The sequence below is a fragment of the Convolutriloba macropyga genome, chromosome 14 (genome assembly GCF_964194025.1).
Source record: "Convolutriloba macropyga chromosome 14, txConMacr16.3, whole genome shotgun sequence".
Lineage (NCBI taxonomy): Eukaryota > Metazoa > Xenacoelomorpha > Acoela > Convolutidae > Convolutriloba > Convolutriloba macropyga.
The window spans coordinates 13,922,677-13,949,675 of record NC_134481.1 but is presented as its reverse complement, the minus strand read 5'-3'; the positions used below and the strand labels follow the sequence as shown (position 1 = coordinate 13,949,675).

Genomic DNA, 26,999 nt, shown 5'->3' with positions numbered 1-26,999 from the left:
TGGTCAAAAACTTCTTGAAATTGAACCAAACTCGGAATATAGTATCCCATGTGTACCTAGAGTGTAAAACAAATGGAATTTTTGCTATAGCTTGTCTAGGAAAAAAATAGTATTTCATACGGAAATTTGCGAGTAATTCGAATAAATTTCGATTATAGAATTTTAAAAATAGGTCTTTTTAGTCGGGTCAAGGACTTGTCCAAATCGAACCAAACTCGGTATCCCACGTGTACCTAAAGTGAAATGCGAAAGGAATTTTTGCTATAGAATGCCTAGGAAAAAGTTAGCCTTTCATACGCAAATTTGCGATTATTTCGATCGAAATATTCGCAAATTTCCGTATGAAAACTTAACTTTTTTCCTAGACAAGCTATAGCAAAAATTCTTTTATTTTTCACTCTAGGTACACAAGGAATATTACATACTGAGTTTGGTTCGATTTGGACAACTCCTTGAGCCGACGAAAAAGACCTATTTTTAAAATTCGTTATTCGCGAAATTCGCAAATTTCCGTATGAAAACCTAACTTTTTTCCTAGGCATTCTATAGCAAAAATTCCTTTCGCATTACACTTTAGGTACACGTGGGATACATTATACCGAGTTTGATTCGATTTGGACAAGTCCTTGACCCGACTAAAAAGACCTATTTTTAAAATTCTATAATCGAAATTTATTCGAATTACTCGCAAATTTCCGTATGAAATACTATTTTTTCCTAGACAAGCTATAGCAAAAATTCTTTTATTTTTCACTCTAGGTACACAAGGAATATTACACACGAGTTTGGTTCGATTTGGACAACTCCTTGAGCCGACGAAAAAGACCTATTTTTAAAATTCGTTATTCGCGAAATTCGCAAATTTCCGGATGAAAAACTAACTTTTTTCCTAGAAAAGTTATAGCAAAAATTCTGTTTGGTTTTTCACTCTAGGTACCCATGGTATACTCCATACCAAATTTGGTTCACTTTGGACAACTACATGACCTAATCAAAAAGCCCTATTTTTAAAAATTATTTAAAACTAATTATTCGAATTAATCGGAAATTAACGTACGAAAAGCTAACTTTTTTCCTTGACAAGCTACAGCAAAAATTTCTGTTTTTCACTCTAGGTACCCATGGGACACTACATACCGAGTTTAGTTCGATTTGGACAACTCCTTGACCCGACGCTAAAAAAATATTTAGAAATTAAATATTCGAATATTTAATTTCTAAATATAGTATTTTTCGTCGGGTCAAGGAGTTGTCCAAATGGAACCAAACTCGGCATGGAGTGTCCCATGTGTACCTAGAGTGTAAAACAAAAGAAATTTTTGCTATAGCTTTTCTAGGAAAAAAATAAGTATTTCATACGGAAATTTGCTATTATTTCAAATAAGTAATTTTAAAAATAGGTCTTTTTCGTATGGTCAAAAACTTCTTGAAATTGAACCAAACTCGGAATATAGTATCCCATTTGTACCTAGAGCGTAAAACAAATGAAATTTTTGCTATAGCTTGTCTTGGAAAAAAATAGTATTTCATACGGAAATTTGCGATTAATTCGAATAAATTTTGATTATAGAATTTTAAAAATAGGTCTTTTTAGTCGGGTCAAGGACTTGTCCAAATCGAACCAAACTCGGTATGATGTATCCCACGTGTACCTAAAGTGTAATGCGAAAGGAATTTTTGCTATAGAATGCCTAGGAAAAAAGTTAGCTTTTCATACGGAAATTTGCGAACTTCGCGATTAACGAATTTTAAAAATAGGTCTTTTTCATCGGGTCAAAGAGTTGACCAAGTGGAACCAAACTCGGCATGGAGTGTCCCATGTGTACCTAGAGTGTAAAACAAAAGAAATTTTTGCTATAGCTTGTCTAGGAAAAAAATAAGTATTTCATACGGAAATTTGCTATTATTTCAAATAAGTAATTTTAAAAATAGGTCTTTTTCGTATGGTCAAAAACTTCTTGAAATTGAACCAAACTCGGAATATAGTATCCCATGTGTACCTAGAGTGTAAAACAAATGGAATTTTTGCTATAGCTTGTCTAGGAAAAAATAGTATTTCATACGGAAATTTGCGAGTAATTCGAATAAATTTCGATTATAGAATTTTAAAAATAGGTCTTTTTAGTCGGGTCAAGGACTTGTCCAAATCGAACCAAACTCGGTATCCCACGTGTACCTAAAGTGAAATGCGAAGGAATTTTTGCTATAGAATGCCTAGGAAAAAAGTTAGCCTTTCATACGCAAATTTGCGATTATTTCGATCGAAATATTCGCAAATTTCCGTATGAAAACTTAACTTTTTTCCTAGACAAGCTATAGCAAAAATTCTTTTATTTTTTCACTCTATGGTACACAAGGAATATTACATACTGAGTTTGGTTCGATTTGGACAACTCCTTGAGCCGACGAAAAAGACCTATTTTTAAAATTCGTTATTCGCGAAATTCGCAAATTTCCGTATGAAAACCTAACTTTTTTCCTAGGCATTCTATAGCAAAAATTCCTTTCGCATTACACTTTAGGTACACGTGGGATACATTATACCGAGTTTGATTCGATTTGGACAAGTCCTTGACCCGACTAAAAAGACCTATTTTTAAATTCTATAATCGAAATTTATTCGAATTACTCGCAAATTTCCGTATGAAATACTATTTTTTTCCTAGACAAGCTATAGCAAAAATTCCATTTGTTTTACACTCTAGGTACACATGGGATACTATATTCCGAGTTTGGTTCACTTTGGGACAACTCTATGACCTAATCAAAAAGACCTTTTTTAAAAAATTATTTGAAATTATTTATTCGAATTAATCGGAAATTAACGTACGAAAAGCTAACTTTTTTCCTAGACAAGCTATAGCAAAAACTTTTTTTGTTTTTCACTCTAAGCACCCATGGGATACTACATACCGAGTTTAGTTCGATTTGGACAACTCCTTGACCCGACGAAAAAGACCTAATTTTAAAATTCGTTACACGCGAAATTCGCAAATTTCCGTATGAAAAGCTAACTTTTTTCCTAGAAAAGCTATAGCAAAAATTCTTTTTGTAATACGTTCTAGGTACATTTGGGATACTCCATACTGAGTTTGGTTCGATTTGGACAACTCCTTGACCCGACGAAAAAGACCTAATTTCAAATTTCCGTATGAAAAGCTAACTATTTTCATAGAAAAAAATATCGCAAAAATTCTTTCTACTCTAAATTTTTAGTACACAGGGAATACTCAATTCACACATATAAATGTACATGAATATATATATAAATATATATATATATATATATATAAATATATTATATATATATATATATATATATATATATATATATGTATATATATAAATATATATATATATATATATATATATGTATATATATATATATATATATATATATATATATAAGTTTGCGTAATTAAGAATAAAAAGAATCCGGAACATAGATCTACATTATTCGAAAGTATCGGGCAAATTAAATCGAAAAGGCACACAAACAGCAGAAATTTATACAACTGAATGAACAAAGAAATCACATTTTGAACTAGTTTCTCTACCATAATAAATCATAAATTTCAGTACTAAAAACTAATTTTTTTCCGGAAAAAAAAAATAGCGCTAGGAGACAGTTCAAAGATAAATACTGATTGAAGTCTGAAGTATTTCAATTTCAACTCAACATTAGTCATGCTCGAAATGTGTTAGCTCATGAATGAAGTACAAGTTGTCGAGAAACAAAAAGGGAATAAGTTTGCTATCTTTTAAACTGCACTTCAAAACTCGAACTCCTGAGGACTTCTCGACAAGATAACCAAGAGGCTTAAACTTGCTTTTACGTCACGAAAATCAGTTGACGAAAGTTCCAAAACAATTTTGTCAAGAACGTCATAGAGCTGAACAGCTCACAAAATCACTGAATCTTGCTCAATGAATAAGAAGATCTGGCCTACCAAAATTTCGTTCTCAGAAGAAAAAGAAACAAAACTGTTTGATTCAGATCTTGTGTATAATTGGTTGGCCAAAATAAAATTGTCTCGACATCTGCAGAACAACCGGGCTCCGGGAAACTTGCTTTGAAAATTTTCGTACACTTCGTTTTGCTTCATAGAATAATCCTCCTTCAAGATGCTTTGTTTGCTCCTCAACTTCTCCAGAAAGCCTGTTAAATTATCATCTTTCACCTCCAAGGCATCAAAGTGTCTGTTCCGAATGTATCGTTTGACAATGAGGCTGCACGTATTGACAGTGCAAGTTAAGGTCCTGATAAGATGATTATTAGCACTTTCGAACATTGTTGCTGACGTAGTCCACAGGGGCCCAAAAATCTTGCATTGCCATGCTAAATGTCGAAGCAGATGGAAATTAATGGAGTCGAATTTTTTTGAGGGATAACGAAGGGACATGTTGTAGCAGAAAGCTTCTAAAAGGTAACCACAAAACTGCCTCGGCATCACTTTCGTACATAGAGCGGAGTGAGAAGACCAAGTAATTGAGACTTTGCAGATTTGACTCATGCGCCACGGAGCTTTCTGGATAAGTTTGGAACACAATTGGCGCAAAATAAAGTAGGAAAGTTTTCAGTTCGTTAGCTTTGAAGTGCTCACGTGATCTCAATGATCTAATCGATCTCTTGAATTCGCTTGGTAAGACAACTTGTTTTGTTGCGCCATCAATTATTTCTAATTCGACGGAGCTCAGCTATTCAGCAAGAAAGTTGACCAAGTCATACGCAACTCCTTTGAGACATTGGTGCATTGTGTCAACGGGACAAGTCAACGGGAGATTTGGGATTATTTTGAACAGATATGAGCGCCCCTTCACTCCAAGCGTATCAACCTCTGGATCTTTCTCCTTTCTACTTTTCCCCTCTTCTACACTCCCACTCTCAAATTGTCTTACAAGGTAACCGTGCATCCCAGGATCACGCATTGTAAAAGTTTCATTGTTCGGATACGAGCGACTACCTGGATATTTTTGCACGCCTCGCATGGTGCACAAACCGCATCCATAGTATCCGTTGAAATTTTTCATTTGCAGGACGTCATGCTTGCAAGCAAGATCCGGTATCACAAAAACAGTTGTAAACTTCAGTTCGTATTCCACCCCATTCACTTTAATCTTCCTGTTTTTCGATATTTCAGAAGAATAGTGCTCAAATATCGAATCCCAGTGTATACTTCCTTTGCCATACCACAAGAAACACAGAAAAATGTTATCAAATGAAGCTCGTAGTTTCGGTGGTAGGTCAGCCAGAGCAACCCAAACAGGATAAGCCGAGCAGTCACTGGACTCTTGCACCCAATTTCTATCTGTATCGAGAATAAGCTTGAAAGTGACTGTATTTCCATCGAACAAATCTGCGAGCTTCAGATCTGTATTGGTATCTGGATTATCATAGGCTAAAATTTCATTTATGTACTTTTCAATTTTTTCCTGAATTTTATCGGCAAATCTCAGAAAAATAACTTCCCCACTGCCGTTAGCCTCTGTCCCTTTGATGTATCGGTCAGTTAATTTCCTTGTTTCATTTTTTATGAAATTGGGGGTGTTAAATTGTATTGCGGATGAAGTATTTTGTGCCACTTCAGGAGGTCATACAACGCTTCGTCAGGTAAACAATGCCTTGCAACAACTCCAAACAAAGCCATTGATGCATTATGAGCAGTGACATTTTGATTGCAACTCAGAGGGGCTGACGAGAAAGAAAATTCGACTTCCTGGTCTTGCTCGGTTTCTTCAGCCTCATCACTTGATTCTTCTTCGGACTGCGATTGTGGAACTGAAGTGGCACCTTGAGTAGAAATCTCAGACTCAAATTCATTACTATATAGAGTTGCACGCTCATGCGTTCTCTCTATATTGTCATCAAGCCAAATTTCTAACTCCGAAGATCTGCTAGAATCTACTTGATGAATGAATGTCCGAATTTGTCGACTTGCTGAATCGTCAACCAGTCTTCTCTTCACTTTCTGTTTCCGTTGACTTGAATTTTGTCTTTTTCTGTCAGTTTGAGAAATGCTAGGGGTCGCGGAAATTGATTGACTTGATGAATACTGTGATCCAGTAATTGATGATTCTGTCGATTGGGGAAGACTGATTGGAATCTGGGGCGTAGAAGACTCTTGAGGATTTTCCTGCATCAAACGTTTGTGTTTTTCTGTATGTGGGCATCTAAATTTTAGCCGACCATCTTTGAAGTAATTTGAACCGTAACTTACGGTGATTTCGTCATAGGGCTGTACTGAAGTTATTACTTTAAGGAAAACGCATTTGTTATGCGGAAGGAACGGGCTGGTGTAACCAAGAAAAAATTGTGTGTTAGGAGAGCAGGAGTGACTGGCGAAACAAATCGGGCCGAGTAGGACTTGTTCATCGGCGTCCAACTCACCCCGCATGACTGAAAGATCGGACATTTCGTTTTGAAGCTCGGCAGGGAGGCTTTTGACAGGGCCGACAGGAAATGGCCTAAGGGGTTCAAGTGATGGCTACAAAACTCTGCCTGTATGATTAATTAGTCCAAAGCCTCCAAATTTGTCTGGTAAGATCTTGAAACCAGATTGAACACACTGTTCATAAAGTTCTTTCAGCGAATAATACACTTTCATAAGTTTTTTGTCAAACTTCAGACGATTTTCAAATTCCTCGAAACTGTTTAAAGGCAGCATTGACTCAGGAGATACATCAAAATCTTTGAGCAATTGACGACCAACTTGCCCATCCGCAGTACATAGGTCTCCACAATTAATCATAATTCTGCAAAAACTGGGAAACGAGTTAGAAACGAGTTGCTTTAAAAAGAAAAACTTAAAAACCCGGTGAATAAAAAAAAGAAGGTAAAAAATCAAACATTGCCTTGGTGACCGTTTTTAGGTGAATATCAGTTTCTCGAAGAAAAAACAGCCTTTTAATAGTTGAATTACTTGAAAGGTTACATATATAAAAAATTGGGATTGCAGAATTGATTAACGTTAAAACATGAAAACAAAATAAAACTCATTGAACAAGCAATCAAAATTGTACTATAAAATATACAACTAAACGTGATCTGAGGCATAAAACTGAGACAAAGAACAAACACGTAGATAAACTGATCAGTTTATCACAAACAATTACGAATCTGTGTTCTCAAAAGTCGAAGAAAGTAAAAGTTTTAGTTAGATTTTGCAGTTCAAACTATAAGATCTCTTCAGTTGGACTCACTCACTGTTGAGCCACCACCCCTTTTTCTACAGTCCTTTCCATACTGATTAGCCACTTTTCTCGCCTCCTCGCATGCCAGCTTCGGGGTATCAGGGTATTTCTGCTTCACGACATCTAAATGCAAAAAAAACTTCTAAATGCGCTTTATTAGTCATGCTGCTGTAATAAAAGTTACGGTTTTTCTCTCATTTTCGAGCTTTAGCATCTCAGATTGAAAGTCAAAGTGAAAAACTTTCAAGGCGGGAAAAGTGAACAAGTTTCAACAAAACCAAAATAATTACAAAGGTTCTTACTCATAAACTTCTCCAGAAGGTTTTCAGGAGCTGCCGTCCTACCGTCATCCTCCCTCCGTCTAGGTGCAAGAATGAAGTTCCCACGATCACTTTCGCTGAAAAGCCTGTCATAAAGTGCCCTAGCCAGCTTTCCAACATCGGCCCCTGCTTGGATGGACATCAGGTCTTCGCCCTCGTGGAGAATTACTTTGCTATGTGTAGCTCGTGAAGGTTGTTCGTCTACACTACGGAAGCCATGCACGTCCACGAAACGTACTTCCTTCAGCTCAGCGGTCTAAAAAAGTGCCTATATCGCAAAACTGTAGCAAAAACATATATCTATCAGATGAGGAAAAGTGAAACAAAAAACTCCTTTCAAATATTCAGTTTCTGATGACAACGGTATAAAAGAAATGGAGAGCAAGCTTACTTTCTGTTCGATTCTATAACACAGATTTGTCCGCTTTGTTTCCTCCTTCTTCTTTTGCTCTTCAAAAGCTTTTTGCAGTGCGTGCATCTGTAGGGCATAAGAATTCAAGAACTCATTGAGCAGCGGGCAGTTTGGACCACAGTCAGGGTTGTCCTCGTTTCGCGCTGTATTGTCAAAAGTAAGACTAGTTTGAATCGAAGAGCATGGCTGCGTGAAAACCTCTTGTTCATTTTGGATACAAAAAAAATCAAATTGGCCTACTCGTCAATTAAAATAGAATGAACCAGCTAGTGAACTTTGCAAAATTTACAATTTTTGTTGCCTGAAACCTTTTCAATTTGTAATGATTGAAAAATACCTGTTCACGAATCCGGCTTTGGTTGACCACTGGTTGCTGAATTGAGCTTGCCTTCGACTTCTTGGCTTTCCCACTTTCCTTGCCCAGTGTATTTTCCGTGCTCGTCATATTCGGTGCACGAGATGAGCTCAAAAATTCGACTTCTTCTACCAACGGAGCTTTCGATGCTTTCAGAATTGTTGTCTTCAGATCCGAAGGCCGTTTTCCCTAGTCCATCTCTTCTTGGTAACTCAACATTGCCCGTTCTACATACTTCAAATTCCCTTTGTTAAAAGGCGACTGGGATATATCCTCCTTCCTCCTCAAGTCATATCTCTGACCCTCAATCATGCTCATTTTTTGCGACGGTTTGAGCTTTTCAGGCCACTTTGTGCTATTTAGACTTAAAAGTATTAACTCTTTGTCCACAAAGATCCAGGCCATATTGTTTGACACAAAGTTTGCCTGGATTGCATTCTCTCTTTCGGCTTCTGAGTCGAAGTGAAAGTTTTTCTTTGCTTGGATGGACATCAGGTCTTCGCCCTCGTGGAGAATTACTTTGCTATGTGTAGCTCGTGAAGGTTGTTCGTCTACACTACGGAAGCCATGCACGTCCACGAAACGTACTTCCTTCAGCTCAGCGGTCTAAAAAAGTACCTATATCGCAAAACTGTAGCAAAAACATATATCTATCAGATGAGGAAAAGTGAAACAAAAAACTCCTTTCAAATATTCAGTTTCTGATGACAACGGTATAAAAGAAATGGAGAGCAAGCTTACTTTCTGTTCGATTCTATAACACAGATTTGTCCGCTTTGTTTCCTCCTTCTTCTTTTGCTCTTCAAAAGCTTTTTGCAGTGCGTGCATCTGTAGGGCATAAGAATTCAAGAACTCATTGAGCAGCGGGCAGTTTGGACCACAGTCAGGGTTGTCCTCGTTTCGCGCTGTATTGTCAAAAGTAAGACTAGTTTGAATCGAAGAGCATGGCTGCGTGAAAACCTCTTGTTCATTTTGGATACAAAAAAAATCAAATTGGCCTACTCGTCAATTAAAATAGAATGAACCAGCTAGTGAACTTTGCAAAATTTACAATTTTTGTTGCCTGAAACCTTTTCAATTTGTAATGATTGAAAAATACCTGTTCACGAATCCGACTTTGGTTGACCACTGGTTGCTGAATTGAGCTTGCCTTCGACTTCTTGGCTTTCCCACTTTCCTTGCCCAGTGTAATTTCCGTGCTCGTCATATTCGGTGCACGAGATGAGCTCAAAAATTCGACTTCTTCTACCAACGGAGCTTTCGATGCTTTCAGAATTGTTGTCTTCAGATCCGAAGGCCGTTTTCCCTAGTCCATCTCTTCTTGGTAACTCAACATTGCCCGTTCTACATACTTCAAATTCCCTTTGTTAAAAGGCGACTGGGATATATCCTCCTTCCTCCTCAAGTCATATCTCTGACCCTCAATCATGCTCATTTTTTGCGACGGTTTGAGCTTTTCAGGCCACTTTGTGCTATTTAGACTTAAAAGTATTAACTCTTTGTCCACAGAGATCCAGGCCATATTGTTTGACACAAAGTTTGCCTGGATTGCATTCTCTCTTTCGGCTTCTGACTCGAAGTGAAAGTTTTTCTTTGCCTGCTCTTGACGCGAAGTTCTTTTCATTTTTAACACTCTGAAAAACTTCAATCGAATTGAGATAGGAAAAATAAAGACATAGTAAAAAGCTTTAAAAATTCTTCCAAATCATCTTTTTTCTCTCTTCACTTTTGTCATATCTACCATTCTAATGCTTAATTTTCTCTCTTTCATTTCTTGAAGAAAATCACTATTGGTAAACATACTAAATTTTAGAGAACTTTATGAGGAAAACAAAGATTACTACTATCAATGCTGGAATACATTGTAAACCAATAACTCTCTCTCTCTCTCTCTCTCTAAACATCCTTAAATTTGATTAATGAAAAACTGTGCCCCGTCAGTATTGAACAAAATAAGCAACTAAAATTACTGCACCTTTCCAAAAAAAAAAGAAAACTACTCTATACAAAATGAACTAATTATCACTGTCAGGTGAAGCAAGGGGTTTTCATTTTCTTCATCATTTTGCTGAAACTGCTGCTCTCTGTTTGCTCCATCAGCCGGTTCCATTTGTGAGGGAGCGCTGGATTGGTTCTTCTTAACTTTCTTAGAATCTGTCCTCCTCTTCAGCTGCTCACACCAGAATGGATCTGATTTCCTCTTTTTGTAGCTCAGGGAGTCAATACCAGATCTGTTCGCGGCGGTTCGAGCTTCGGAATATGCATCGGGCCACAGTCGGGATGGAAAATTTTTCTTTACCAGGTCTAAAAAATTGTAAGTGACATCTGGTGTAATTATCTTAAATTATCTAAAAGCCAAAATAAAGTTGCTTTTCTGAATTTTCCATTGCTCTATACTTATTATTAACACGTTCTCCCCAATTACCGTCCTCAATTTTTTAGAATTTTGTAGTTGAAATCTACCTTTAAAAAGTTTGGTTCTTTTGGCGAAGTAGGTTTTCTCACTTCGCTGTCTCGAGTGGGGGAGATAATTTCTATTTGGAGTCCGTTTTCAGTCCACAGAGCAACTTGTCATTTCTTGGTAAGCTCTCAAGATCGACACCGTTGTAAACACTAGGTGGCTGTTCTCCTTGGTCTTGCTCCTCAACTTCGCCTTCCTGGGTAGTCTTTTTACTGACTTCTCTCTAAAATTATTATTGGACGACCTGAACCCTTAGTTAGACCATTACAATAGTTATACCGTCCTAATAGGGCTTGAGACATTCATACATAACTTTCTTAATAAATAATAGCTACCATCTAAAGCTAAGCTTTCTTAATCGGGTTTAAAGCAGACTATTTTTTTATAACATTCAAAAACCCTTACAACAATTTTCAAATTCTGCAGTTGCTGTTCCAACTTCCTGTTGCATTCAGCGATGGTTTAGTTGTGACTCTGGATCAATGTTGAGATAAACTCCTTGTTTTCTTTCAGAAGTTCTTCAACTTCGGCGTGGTTTCTGCATTTCTAAACAACCAGTATTTACATTGACACAGCTTTCAAGAAAAATATTTCATTTAAAGCGGCCCTATAAAGACAAAGATTTTCGAAGCTTTTCGAGTCAAAAAAGAACTTCATCAATTAATTTCCCTTTTGAGCTTACGTCTCTAGCAACTCTAATTTGACTAATCTAAACCAATACAAAACTAAAATTACTCTTACCAAAGTCCCCTGCGTTTGGGAGATGTTCTCAGGTGTAACTGTTGCACTGCTTGTCCACCTTGTACCCCTGGTTGGCGTAAAAAGCAGGTGTCGTTCACATTATTCAGAGAAGGCCGAATATATCTCGCTAAATTTCTCAAATTCAGCATTCATTGCTGCTGGTGGCCCATGCTTCAGGAGGACGCATTCAGTGTCACCATTCTCTAACTTCAATGTTACCTTATCATCTTCCTTCATCTGCATTCTTTGATCTATTGCCTACTCCTTCGACCAACGGGGGTCGAATAGGAATAGTTTTATGACCTGGCATGATTCTGTTAGAAACACAAATTCAATTCTGAATGGCATCTTTATCTGAAAAGAAGAGTGTTATTGAGAACCTTAATGAAATACTACAGTTCAACTGATATGAATAGCAGAAGGCCGACTGAGAACACATAGCTTATTGCAAAAACTTGTGAAATTAAAAGGGATGCATCAGGAAACTAGAATAACCGAAAGCTTACAAAGCAACTGAAATAAGTCAACAAAGATTACTTCTGGGAGCTTGGCAACAATAACTCAACAAAGTTCTAAATTTAACCTCTAAACAATCTCTTGATCTAAATTTAGTTCAAATTCCATTGGGTAGTTCGTCGCTCATGTCGCTAGAATGAACAGAAACTGTCGTTTCAAAGCTAACGTCTGCGGTCAGATCAACAATTTCAGCATTAGCCCTCTCTAAAGTTTTGATTCGTTCATCGAGTTGACTGATTTGAGCCTTAAGTGCATTCAGTTCTGTGAGAAGACTGCTAACAGATGTTGTAGAATGACCAACGTTTGTTACAGTAGCCGCAGGACTCCTTTCATAAATAAGAGCACTCCCAGTGTAAACGATAACATCTTGATGCATTGTCGAGGCTGAAAAAACGTGGGCAAACCCCTCTTGATTTAGAACTTCCAGAGGCAAGCTCTAGCGAAAATTTCCTTGGTATTACACTCCAGGTGCACGTGGTATAGTCCATACCGAGTTTGGTTCACTTTGGACAACTCTATGACTTAATCAAAAAGACCTCTATTTTTAAAAATTATTTAAAATTAATTATTCGAATTAATCGGAAATTAACGTACGAAAAGCTAACTTTTTTCTTAGAAAAACTATAGCAAAAATCCTTTCGCTTTGTAATTTAGGTACACATGGGATACTATATACCGAGTTTGGTTCGTTTTGGACAACTCTTTGACCCGATGAAAACGACCTATTTTTAAAATTCGTTAATCGCGAAATTCGCAAATTTCCGTATGAAAAGCTAAATTTTTTCCTAGACAAGCTATGGCAAAAACTCTTTTGTTTCATAATTTAGGTACACATGGAATACTCTATACCGATTTTGGTTCAATTTCAAGAAGTTTTTGACCATACGAAAAAGACCTAATTTTAAAATTACTTCTTTGAAATTTGCGATTATTTCGATCGAAATAATCGCAAATTTCCGTATGAAAACCTAACTTTTTTTCTAGAAAAACTATAGCAAAAATCCTTTCGCTTTGTAATTTAGGTACACATGGGATACTATATACCGAGTTTGGTTCGTTTTGGACAACTCTTTGACCCGATGAAAACGACCTATTTTTAAAATTCGTTAATCGCGAAATTCGCAAATTTCCGTATGAAAAGCTAAATTTTTTCCTAGACAAGCTATGGCAAAAACTCTTTTGTTTCATAATTTAGGTACACATGGAATACTCTATACCGATTTTGGTTCAATTTCAAGAAGTTTTTGACCATACGAAAAAGACCTAATTTTAAAATTACTTCTTTGAAATTTGCGATTATTTCGATCGAAATAATCGCAAATTTCCGTATGAAAACCTAACTTTTTTTCTAGAAAATCTATAGCAAAAACTTCTTTTGCATTACACTCTAAGTACACATGGGATACTCCATACCAGGTTTGGTTCGATTTGGACAACTATATGACCTAATCAAAAAGACCTATTTTTAAATATTATTTAAAATTATTTATTCGAATTAATCGGAAATTAACGTACGAAAAGCTAACTTTTTTCCTAGACAAGCTATAGCAAAAATTCCTTTTGCATTACACTCTAGGTACACATGGGATACTAAATACCGGTTTTGGTTTGATTTGGACAAGTCCTTGACCCGACGAAAAAGACCCATTTTTAAAATTCGTTATTCGCGAAATTCGAAAATTTCCGTATGAAAACCTAACCTTTTTCCTAGAAAAGCTATAGCAAAAATTCTTTCTACATTACCATCTAGGCACATGTGGGATACTCTATACCGATATTGGTTCGATTCGGACAAGTCCTTGACCCGACGAAAAAGACCTTTTTTTAAAATTCTAACTCGAAATTTATTCGAAATATTCGCAAATTTCCGTATGAAATACTAATTTTTTTCCTACGCAAGCTATAGCGAAAATTCTTTTTGTTTTACGCTCTAGGTATACATGGGATACTCCATACCGAGTTTGGTTCGATTTGGACAACTCCTTGACCCGACGAAAAAGACCTATTTTTAAAATTCGTTATTCGCGAACTTCGAAAATTTCCGTATGAAAACCTAACTTTTTTCCTAGAAAAGCTATAGCAAAAATTCTTTTTACATTACCATCTAGGTACATGTGGGATACTCTATACCGATATTGGTTCGATTTGGACAAGTCCTTGACCCGACGAAAAAGACCTATTTTTAAAATTCTAACTCGAAATTTATTCGAAATAATCGAAAATTTCCCTATGAAATACTAACTTTTTTCCTACGCAAGCTATAGCAAAAATTTCTTTTTTTTATACTCTAGGTACACATGGGATAAACCATACCGAGTTTGGTTCGATTTGGACAACTCCTTAACCCGACGAAAAAGACCTATTTTTAAAATTCGTTATTCGCGAAATTCGAAAATTTCCGTATGAAAACCTAACTTTTTTCCTAGAAAAGCTATAGCAAAAATTCTTTTTACATTACCATCTAGGTACATGTGGGATACTCTATACCGATATTGGTTCGATTTGGACAAGTCTTTGACCCGACGAAAAAGACCTATTTTTAAAATTCTAACTCGAAACTTATTCGAAATAATCGAAAATTTCCCTATGAAATACTAACTTTTTTCCTACGCAAGCTATAGCGAAAATTCTTTTCGTTTTACACTCTAGGTATACATGGGATACTCCATACCGAGTTTGGTTCGATTTGGACAACTCCTTGACGCAACGAAAAAGACCTATTTTTAAAATTCGTTATTCGCGAACTTCAAAAATTTCCGTATTAAAACCTAACTTTTTTCCTAGAAAAGCTATAGCAAAAACTCTTTTTACATTACCATTTAGGTACATGTGGGATACTCTATACCGATATTGGTTCGATTTGGACAAGTCCTTGACCCGACGAAAAAGACCAATTTTTAAAATTCTAACTCGAAATTTATTCGAAATAATCGAAAATTTCCCTATGAAATACTAACTTTTTTCCTACGCAAGCTATAGCAAAAATTTCTTTTTTTACACTCTAGGTACACATGGGATAAACCATACCGAGTTTGGTTCGATTTGGACAACTCCTTAACCCGACGAAAAAGACCTATTTTTAAAATTCGTTATTCGCGAAATTCGAAAATTTCCGTATGAAAACCTAACTTTTTTCCTAGAAAAGCTATAACAAAAATTCTTTTTACATTACCATCTAGGTACATGTGGGATACTCTATACCGATATTGGTTCGATTTGGACAAGTCTTTGACCCGACGAAAAAGACCTATTTTTAAAATTCTAACTCGAAATTTATTCGAAATAATCGAAAATTTCCCTATGAAATACTAACTTTTTTCCTACGCAAGCTATAGCAAAAATTTCTTTTTTTACACTCTAGGTACACATGGGATAAACCATACCGAGTTTGGTTCGATTTGGACAACTCCTTAACCCGACGAAAAAGACCTATTTTTAAAATTCGTTATTCGCGAAATTCGAAAATTTCCGTATGAAAACCTAACTCTTTTCCTAGAAAAGCTATAACAAAAATTCTTTTTACATTACCATCTAGGTACATGTGGGATACTCTATACCGATATTGGTTCGATTTGGACAAGTCTTTGACCCGACGAAAAAGACCTATTTTTAAAATTCTAACTCGAAATTTATTCGAAATAATCGAAAATTTCCCTATGAAATACTAACTTTTTTCCTACGCAAGCTATAGCAAAAATTTTTTTTTTACACTCTAGGTACACATGGGATAAACCATACCGAGTTTGGTTCGATTTGGACAACTCCTTAACCCGACGAAAAAGACCGATTTTTAAAATACGATATTCGCCAAATTCGAAAATTTCCGTATGAAAACTTAACGTTTTTCCTAGAAAAGCTTTGGCAAACATTCTTTTTACATTACCATCTAGGTACATGTGGGATACTCTATACCGATATTGGTTCGATTTGGACAAGTCCTTGACCCGACGAAAAAGACCTATTTTTAAAATTCTAACTCGAAATTTATTCGAAATAATTGCAAATTTCCCTATGAAATACTAACTTTTTTCCTACGCAAGCTATAGCAAAAATTTCTTTTTTTCTACTCTAGGTACACATGGGAAAAACCATACCGATTTTGGTTCGATTTGGACAACTCCTTGACCCGACGAAAAAGACCGATTTTTAAAATTCGTTATTCGCGAAATTCGAAAATTTCCGTATGAAAACCTAACGTTTTTCCTAGAAAAGCTCCTCTTGATTTAGAACTTCCAGAGGCAAGCTCTAGCGAAAATTTCCTTGGTATTACACTCCAGGTGCACGTGGTATAGTCCATACCGAGTTTGGTTCACTTTGGACAACTCTATGACTTAATCAAAAAGACCTCTATTTTTAAAAATTATTTAAAATTAATTATTCGAATTAATCGGAAATTAACGTACGGAAAGCTAACTTTTTTCTTAGAAAAACTATAGCAAAAATCCTTTCGCTTTGTAATTTAGGTACACATGAGACACTCCATACCGAGTTTGGTTCGATTTGGACAACTCTTTGACCCGATGAAAAAGACCTATTTTTAAAATTCGTTAATCGCGAAATTCGCAAATTTCCGTATGAAAAGCTAACTTTTATTCTAGAAAAGCTATAGCAAAATATTTTTTCGTTTCACATTCTAGGTATACATGGGATACTCCATACCGAGTTTGGTTGGATTTGGACAACTCCTTGACCCGATGAAAAAGACCTTTTTTTAAAATTCGTTAATCGCGAAATTCGCAATTTTCCGTATGAAAAGCTAACTTTTTTTCTAGAAAAACTATAGCAAAAATTCTTTTCGTTTTACATCCTGGGTATACATGGGATACTCCATACCGAGTTTGGTTGGATTTGGACAACTCCTTGAACCGATGAAAAAGAACTATTTTTAAAATTCGTTAATCGCGAAATTCGCAATTTTCCGTATGAAAAGCTAACTTTTTTCCTAGAAAAGCTATAGCAAAAATTCCGTTTGTTTTACACTCTAGGTACACATGAGACACTCCATACCGAGTTTGGTTGGATTTGGACAACTCCTTGAACCGATGAAAAAGACCTATTTTTAAAATTCGTTAATCGCGAAATTCGCAATTTTCCGTATGAAAAGCTAACTTTTTTCCTAGAAAAGCTAGAGCAACAATTCTTTTTGGATTACCCTCTAGGTACACATGGGATACTCCATACCGAGTTTGGTTCGATTTGGACAACTCTTTGACCCGATGAAAAAGACCAAAACCTGCATATTTCGCTACGGTACACAATGAAAATCGAGAAATAGGTTTGAATTGATTGATTTTCAGGAAGGTCTGTTGGTGTTCTAGGGTTTCCCCTGCAGACCGACCGCTAATTGAATGAATTATATAAATTTATAAATACAACGCATCAATAAAAAGCAGTTTGAAAAGAATCGAGACAATTTTTAAATTCAAAATTCAAAATTTCGAAATTCAAATTGAGAGGTTATAAATTTGACCAATTCAATACTGCTATCTATATAATTCATGAGTAATTTGATTACGAATTTGATTGAATAATCTAAAATCTGCGACATTTGGAATTGAAGAAAATGCAATAGAGTCTTTGACTAATACTACTAACTAATCTATCAAACAAAATCAAACAATCAGTAAACAATTTCAGAAAACAATAACACAATCAGAAATTTCGAACACAGTGAACTTTCGCTGACTGCGAATGATAAGCTTTTGATTCCAGCATGAAATGCTTACGTTTTTTGACAACCTTCATTGCTGGCGTCTCTATAACTGGCATCCTCGATCTACAGTTAAAATCGCACATAAGTTTCCTCAGCTTCCCTATTTTCACAAATTTCATGCCGTTGTATTTGTTCTTCTGGTCTTGCTTTAAAAAATCCATCGCCCGACGACAATCAGCAGAGCCATAAAAGTCGATCCATCCATTATACTTCCATTGACACTTATCAGCTGATATTTTGTCATTGGGCCTCAATTTTCCCAACTTGACTTGCTTGATGCCATTGAACAGCTTTTCCACTTTTCCCAGTGCCTCCCCGGGTTGACAATTTGCTGCAAAATTTTCAAACTTGAACGAAATGGCCAAACTTGTGTCAACTGTCGGCTTGTATCTGTACTTGGCCATTTCCGCTTTGCAATCTCGATCGAGCTTCAATTTGGCAACATACGCCTTCTTTCGCTCTCCCCCCGGGCATTCGAACTCATCAACAAAACAAGCTACAATCTTATCTTCATTCACGTCACCGTCAAAGTAGCCAAAACAATGCATTCTAAAAGAACAGGAGGCATATCAACCCAAAATCTCTGAAATCCACCGTTTCCAACGATGTATTGCACGTATTTCCTCTATCTGCACCTACGTGCCCATCGACGCGCGGAATCTGGGCCGAGAGCCCCAAGGCTCGCAGCGCCCTCCCGCCAGGACAAGCGCACACAAGTGCGCCGGGCCAAACCCAATCTGAGGCCAACCGCCGAACCCAATCCAATCTGTTACTACTAATAACTAACTTTCCGACACTCCCTCCTTCATTTGAAACTTTTGATACGATACCACGGTCATCTTTATACATGCTTACCTCAAGGAGGTAGGGACGCAGTTGATGAGCTACTCTCTGCTGTCACTTGACCTGACAGCGCACGCATAAGCATGTCGCGTGACAGGAAGGAAGTTGTGACCGAAACTTTCACTACCTCATGTCAGTTAGCCGCTATAAAGATGAAGTAAATTAAAAAGTGGTAAAATTAATATATTCGAGAAGCTCTCTAGCTGGACAGTAGAGATAATTTTAAAAAGTTTGCAACTGAGGGGGTGTTGGGGGGGGGGTTGGGGGGATGAGGTGGATGGTGGGCGCTGATGGTTGACTGGGCCTGGTATATGTGCAGAAAAGGGCTTACATCTCGAAAACTATTGAACCAAATTTAAAAAATGAATATGTTTTGGAATAAGCATGAACTGGGGTTTCGAACTAGGGTAAAAAAGTTAGAAAATAACAGGAATCAAAAATCGATTTTTGCCCTTCACGGTGAATTTGGCTCATTTTCAGTAAAATTTGGGAAATCGAAAAATTGGGCCATGAAACTGGATCGAAAAGTTTTGACACTAATATATGCATGAAGAGTATTAAATGAGCAAAAAAATGATATAACATGCTTGTAAAAGCGATTTTTGACGAAAAGGTTATTAAAATAAACAACTTTGAAAATTTGAGAATTTTGCGAAAATAGACCCTGATTTCGGTCTCTACATTGCTCTTGCATTCTCTGGTTTGGCAATAATTTAAAAAGATAACTATATGGTCGTCGGAAGCGTAAGTTCTAGTTTATTATGATACCAAAAACTTGAATGTTATGCGTTTTTTTTGGGAAAATTTAGTCGAAGTTTGACAAAAATCACAATTTTTTGCCTCCAAATCGTCGGATCTTTTGAAATTTTGGATACAAATCAAATGAATGGAAAAAAGAACTATAAATATTCTAAAAGTACATTATAACAGCAATAAAATAAGCTACCATACACTTTCTAACTAGTCTTTGTCAAAAAGTTAATAACAAAAGCTTTTCAAGAAGTTCGACAATTCCTTCACCTAATTCAACACTTCTTTGAAAATTTCTTGTGGAAGTCAAGTGATTGGCATTTATTTCTACACAAACTCTAAAAGTTCAATGTTACGGCTACCAAATGAGTTATCATACACTTTCTAACTAGTATTTTTCAAAAAGTTATTAGCAAAAGTTTTTCATGGAAATCGACAATTTTGGCACCTAATTCAACAAATCTTTGAAAGTTTCTTTCAGAATTCAGAACATTGATATCTGAACATTGATATCTAACTAAACAATCTCTGAATCTGAACGGTCAAGGCTACCAAATAAGCTATCATAAGGTTTTTAACTTGTCTCTTTCAGAAAGTTATTAATAAAAGTTTTTCATGAAGTTCGATAATTTCTTCACCTAATTCAAAAATTCTGTACAATTTCTTATAAAAGTCAAAATATTGGCATCTGTTACTCCACAATCTCTAAATGTACTTCTTCAAATCTGCCAAATGAGCTATCATACATATTTTAACTCGTTTCTTTCAGAACGTTATTAGCAAAAGTTTTTCATGAAGTTCGACGAATTCTTCACCTAATTCAATAATTCTTCAAAATTTCTTATAGAAGTCAAAAAATTGGCATCTGTTACTACAAAAACTCTGTCAGTACACTATCAAGGCTACCAAAGGAGTTACCATACATTTTCTAACTCGTAATTTCTAAAAAGTTATTAAAAAAAGTCTTTCATGAAATTCGACTCCTTTTTTGTTTCCTTTGAACACTTTCCAATTTGACTTGCCCCAAACGGATTTTTTTTGATAAGGTGCAAGTGTAGATTGAAAGAAAATTATAGTAAGAGTTCAAAAACCTAGATTTGAAGTCGATTTTTTGCTCGATCATATAGAAAAATATTTTTTAAGAATAAAAATTTTCGATATTTTACAAATTTTGTCTCCTTTGAACATTTTCCAATTTGACTTGCTCCAAACTGATTTTCTTGATAAAACGCAAGTGTATATTGAAAGTAAATTATAGCAAGAGTTCAAAAACCCAGGTTGGAGGGGGCGATTTTTTGCTCGATCATATAGAAAAATCTGATTTAAAATTGAAAAATTTCGAAATTTGCAATAATTTTTGTCTCTTTGAACATTTTCCAGTTTCACTTGCAAGGAACTGATTATTTTGGAAAAATCGCGAATACAGTTTGAGAGTAGACTATATCAAAAACTCAACAAGTTAGGCTGGTGTATTTGATTTTTACCTCAATCATATCGAAAAATTTGATTTAGAAATAAAAATTTTCGATATTTTACAAATTTTGTCTCCTTTGGTCACTTTCCAATTTGACTTGCTCCAATCTGATTTTCTTGGTAAGACGCAAGTGTAGATTGAACGTAAATTATAGCAAGAGTTCAGAAACCCAGGTTGGGGGGGCGATTCTTTGCTCGATCATATAGAAAAATCTGATTTAAAAATAAAAGTTTTCGATATTTTACAAATTTTGTCTCCTTTGAACACTTTCCATTTTGACTTGCTCCAATCTGATTTTCTTGGTAACACGCAAGTGTAGATTGAACATAAATTATAGCAAGAGATCAAAAACCCAGGTGGGGGGTCGATTTTTTGCTCGATCATATAGAAAAACCTGAATTAAAAATAAAAATTTTCGATATTTTACAAATTTTGTCTCCTTTGAACACTTTCCAATTTGACTTGCTCCAATCTGATTTTCTTGGTAAGACGCAAGTGTAGATTGAACGTAAATTATAGCAAGAGTTCAAAAACCCAGGTTGAGGGGGTCGATTTTGTGCTCGATCATATAGAAAAATCTGATTTAAAAATAAAAATTTTCGATATTTTACAAATTTTGTCTCCTTTGAACATTTTCCAATTTGACTTGCTCCGATCTGATTTTCTTGGCAAGACGCAAGTGTAGATTGAACGTAAATTATAGCAAGAGTTCAAAAACCCAGGTTGGGGGGTCGATTTTTTGCTCGATCATATAGAAAAACCTGATTTAAAAATAAAAACTTTCGATACTTTACAAATTTTGTCTCCTTTGAACACTTTCCAATTTGACTTGCTCCAAACTGATTTTCTTGGTAAGACGCAAAGGTAGATTGAACGTAAATTATAGCAAGAGTTCAAAAACCCAGTTTTGGGGGTCGATTTTTCGCTCGATCATATAGAAAAATATTTTTTAAGAATAAAAATTTTCGATATTTTACAAATTTTGTCTCCTTTGAACATTTTCCAATTTGACTTGCTCCAAACTGATTTTCTTGATAAGGCGCAAGTTTAGATCGAAAGTAAATTATAGCAAGAGTTCAAAAAACTAGTTTGGGGGGTCGATTTTTTGCTCGATCATATAAAAAAAAGTGATTAAAAATTTAAAATTTTCGAAATTTGCACTAATTTTGTCTCTTTGAACATTTTCCAGTTTCACCTGCAAGGAACTGATTATTTTGGAAAAATCGCGAATGCAGTTTGAGAGTAGACTATAACAAAAACTCAACAAGTTGGTTGGCGTGGTTGATTTATACCTCAATCATATCGAAAAATCTGATTTAAAAATAAAAATTTTCGATATTTTACAAATTTTGTCTCCTTTGAACATTTTCCAATTTGACTTGCTCCAATCTGATTTTCTTGGTAAGACGCCAGTGTAGATTGAACGTAAATTATAGTAAGAGTTCAAAAACCCAGGTTGAGGGGGTCGATTTTTTGCTCGATCATATAGAAAAATCTGATTTAAAAATAAAAATTTTCGATATTTTACAAATTTTGTCTCCTTTGAACACTTTCCAATTTGACTTGCTCCAATCTGATTTTCTTGGTAAGACGCAAGTGTAGATTGAACGTAAATTATAGCAAGAGTTCAAAAACCCAGGTTGGGAAGGTCGATTTTTTGCTCGATCATATAGAAAAACCTGATTTAAAAATAAAAACTTTCGATACTTTACAAATTTTGTCTCCTCTGAACACTTTCCAATTTGACTTGCTCCAAACTGATTTTCTTGGTAAGACGCAAGGGTATATTGAACGTAAATTATAGCAAGAGTTCAAAAACCCAGTTTTGGGGGTCGATTTTTCGCTCGATCATATAGAAAAATATTTTTTAAGAATAAAAATTTTTGATATTTTACAATTTTTTGTCTCCTTTGAACATTTTCCAATTTGACTTGCTCCAAACTGATTTTCTTGATAAGGCGCAAGTTTAGATCGAAAGTAAATTATAGCAAGAGTTCAAAAACCCAGTTTTGGGGGTCGATTTTTCGCTCGATCATATAGAAAAATATTTTTTAAGAATATAAATTTTCGATATTTTACAAATTTTGTCTCCTTTGAACATTTTCCAATTTGACTTGCTCCAAACTGATTTTCTTGATAAGGCGCAAGTTTAGATCGAAAGTAAATTATAGCAAGAGTTCAAAAACCCAGGTTGAGGGGGTCGATTTTGTGCTCGATCATATAGAAAAATCTGATTTAAAAATAAAAATTTTCGATATTTTACAAATTTTGTCTCCTTTGAACACTTTCCATTTTGACTTGCTCCAATCTGATTTTCTTGGTAAGACGCAAGTGTAGATTGAACGTAAATTATAGCAAGAGTTCAAAAACCCAGGTTGGGGGGGCGATTTTTTGCTCGATCATATAAAAAAATGTGATTAAAAATTTAAAATTTTCGAAATTTGCACTAATTTTGTCTCTTTGAACATTTTCCAGTTTCACTTGCAAGGAACTGATTATTTTGGAAAAATCGCGAATACAGTTTGAGAGTAGACTATAACAAAAACTCAACAAATTGGTTGGTGTGGTTGATTTATACCTCAATCATATCGAAAAATCTGAATTAAAAATAAAAATTTTCGATATTTTACAAATTTTGTCTCCTTTGAACACTTTCCAATTTGACTTGCTCCAATCTGATTTTCTTGGTAAGACGCAAGTGTAGATTGAACGTAAATTATAGCAAGAGTTCAAAAACCCAGGTTGGGGGGGCGATTTTTTGCTCGATCATATAGAAAAATCTGATTTAAAAATAAAAGTTTTCGATATTTTACAAATTTTGTCTCCTTTGAACACTTTCCATTTTGACTTGCTCCAATCTGATTTTCTTGGTAAGACGCAAGTGTAGATTGAACGTAAATTATAGCAAGAGTTCAAAAACCCAGGTTGGAGGGGGCGATTTTTTGCTCGATCATATAGAAAAATCTGATTTAAAAATAAAAGTTTTCGATATTTTACAAATTTTGTCTCCTTTGAACAATTTCTATTTTGACTTGCTCCAATCTGATTTTCTTGGTAAGACGCAAGTGTAGATTGAACATAAATTATAGCAAGAGTTCAAAAACCCAGGTTGGGGGGTCGATTTTTTGCTCGGTCATATATCCGTCCACCTTAATTTATACTGTCCTAAAAATAACGGTGTAAGAGTGTAAAACTAATTGATACTTAAAATAAGGGTGGAACAAAGAGTGTAATCTTTTATCCGTCCACCTTAATTTACACTGTCTTGAAAATAAGGGTGCAAGAGTGTAAAAATAATTGATACTTAATATAAGGGTGGAAAAAAGAGTGTAATTAAAGTGTATTTTTTTTAAAATTACACTCTTCCACTCTTTTCCCCGATAAATAACAGTGGAAAACGGATTACACCCTAATCCCCGCTAATTAGGGGTGGAATAGGGGTGAAACCTCGGCCCGGGTGCGTACTGAAGCGATTCTAGTATTCTAACACAGTGGGATCAACAAGAACTCTTTTAGTTACTTTTCTTCAACTCAAACACTTGTCTTAATGAGTAATAGACTTCTTTCACTGATTGGTTGTAGATTAATCATTCAAATTTTTGCTCTGATTATCTCTTCAAATTTTTTGTTCATTTATGAAAAGTTTTTTTGAGAATGGGCGTATAGCATGACTATATTGAGAAATATATGCTTCAGTGGAAAACTTATGTTAAATAGTGTGAAAAAATGGGCTCATGTTTAAGGTGAAAAAGAACAAAGCATCAATTTTTATTCTCAGAAACCTTTTCTTGTACGAACTTTTAAAAACTTTTTCACGTGTTTTGAATGTAACTGCGGTTTAGTAATTAAAAGATTCAGTGTAAACTAACTAAAATCCAAAAATAAGAGGTTTCTAAAATAATTTAACTATCCTACCAAAATTTTTTTTGAAATTACAGCTCCAAGTCCGATTTTAGAGAAGACTTTTTGCCTTGTGTGAATAGATTTAACGGTTTCGTTTTATGAGTTTTTGAAGTTGAAGCAAAACATGACAAAACTTGATCATTTTTTCTGTGTTCTGATTTTTTTTACCTGTCTTCAGAATTTGTGCACATCAGTTCGATGCTAATTTGTTTAGTTTGAGCTGGTTTAATTCCCTTATTTCATTAAAAGATTTTTCTTGTTCATTTCTTAAATTTCAAGATCATCAATAGATAGGCTACTTTCTTTATTCAGGAAACATGTGTAGCCAACATGATTTGAAAACATTATGTCAATGATAATAATAACAAACAACTTCGATTAGCATTCATCAAGCCAATTTTTTGCGATGAGATGCAGGAAAATTTTAAATTTACAATTTGTCTAAAGTCTTCGTAACTTTTTAAATGCTTTTTAGAAATAGTGGATTTATGAAACAGATTATATTATTGCTCTTTATAATTTTGAGGCAAAATTTGGGATGACTAAAATTTTATGACAAAAAGGGTGGCTGATCTTTTCCTCTCTCTGAAATATAACTGTTTATGACTTTAAATTGATGATATGAAATTCTTTAAATTAATAGAGTAAATTGTGGATGCAAGTTTTAAAATCGTTTTTCGTTTGCAATTTTTGTTTATTAAAACGAACACTGTGAACCAAAGTAATATGAGATTAAATTTTTTTATTTGTCGAACTTAGTATAATACTAGAGAGTATATTAATTGCCTATTAATGGTTGCGTCACCAGTCTGGTTTTTGATTGGTGACGCAACCGTTAATATGCAAAAAAAAACATTCTAGTATCATAACAAGTTCGGCAAATAAATAGATTTAATCTGCAAAAAGTGCGACTTTTCAATAACTAGTGAGTATTGATGTATTTTGCAGTAATGCCTCGAATAAAGGCGATCTACAGACAGCCAGAAGGAGAGGTCAAAGTGGGGGAGAGAGTGACCATCACTTGTGAAGTTGACAACACAGATTCAACACCCTCTATCAAATTGTAAGAACATGCCTCAGTTTTATCTAAACAGCGCGCGTCTTTTAAGATCGCTTTTGGTTGTTTGTCATCATTGGCTTAGGACAACAACAAAAACTAAAAAACAACTTCAGTCGGGTACGAAATTTAATTCTGCAAGAATCCTACGATATAATACATAATCTTGCAAGATTTTTGTGCAAGATCTTGCAAAATTAACATCCTTTTGCGGGAATCTTGCAAGATTAACATCCGGTGTCGGCCGGGGAATGTGAAAAGTTTTCTGAATGTAAGACTTGACATTGTAATGAAGTAACCATATGAGATTCTGCGCATCGTAGGAGTGAACTTGTTTTTTGAGGTTGGATGCCATTTTTGGAGGCTAGGGGCGTTGGTTTCAACAATAGGAAAGAGTAATAAAATGACGAGATCAGGATGTGTATGTGCCCCCCCCTTAACCCAACTGATCTTAAAAATTTAAAGCATTTCAGTCAGTTTCTCGACTATAAGCAACTCATGATATATCTGACGTCAAAAGCCTGCTTTTTATAATCGCGGGACATCGGCTTAAGATTTCTTTAATTTTCCCTTTGATTTCTTCACAATAAGTTGATGCAGAAATATTTAACGTTTTAGTTACAGATTTTTTATCAATTGCTCAGTTGTAAGAAACTTATTTAAACTTGGTTTATATCCGATTTCAAAAGCAGATCATTGCAGCTTATATCAGCTTTCAATTTTACTTTGATTATAGAACGTGACTGAAAACAATTGATTACGATGAGCTCAATATTAATAACATTTTGGTTTTCTTTCAAATTTCTAGATCAATAATATCCATAGCCGATATGTTACTTACATCAAAGCATGTCCTAACAATGAAATCTGCAAAAAAACCCTGATTTTAAGGAATAAAAACAGTCATCTAAAATTTACCACATCAAGTCTAGACAAATATAGAAACTTATACAGGCGCTCAATTTGTTTTGAAACTAAATATCACCTCTTAATCACTATCAAGTTAAAGAATTTGGAAGTTCTTGATCATTAGTAAATCGGAGAGCTCTGATCATGCAGATTTGTCTCCTCTTCAATCAAGTTTTGATTAAAAAGGTGCTAGCATAAATTTAGTGTTCATATTTGTTCCAACCAACTTTAGTGGGGGAAGAACTAAATACTAAAACAAGTTTTTCTTTGTTCAAACAATTTTGGCCGATCGATATATTCATCGTAGAGGGTTGTAACTGGCATCATTAGAAAGCCAGTCCAACATAGAATATA

General features: G+C 35.0%; 2 protein-coding genes across 3 annotated transcripts in view; one reads left to right on the top strand and one right to left on the bottom strand.

Annotated features, from left to right (window-relative positions):
- The window catches only part of LOC142353366 (kinesin-II 95 kDa subunit-like), a 437,531-nt gene that overhangs the window by 365,696 nt on the left and 44,836 nt on the right, over positions 1–26,999 (bottom strand). The gene's annotated exons all lie outside the window — the stretch shown is intronic.
- Positions 25,604–26,999, top strand: part of LOC142352812 (roundabout homolog 1-like) — a 28,293-nt gene continuing 26,897 nt past the window's right edge. For both annotated transcript variants that reach the window (XM_075404947.1, XM_075404946.1), the window contains exon 1: positions 25,604–25,742. In XM_075404947.1, coding sequence (XP_075261062.1) covers positions 25,615–25,742 — 128 coding nt within the window. In that variant the 5' untranslated portion in view covers positions 25,604–25,614. The remainder of the gene's footprint in view (positions 25,743–26,999) is intronic.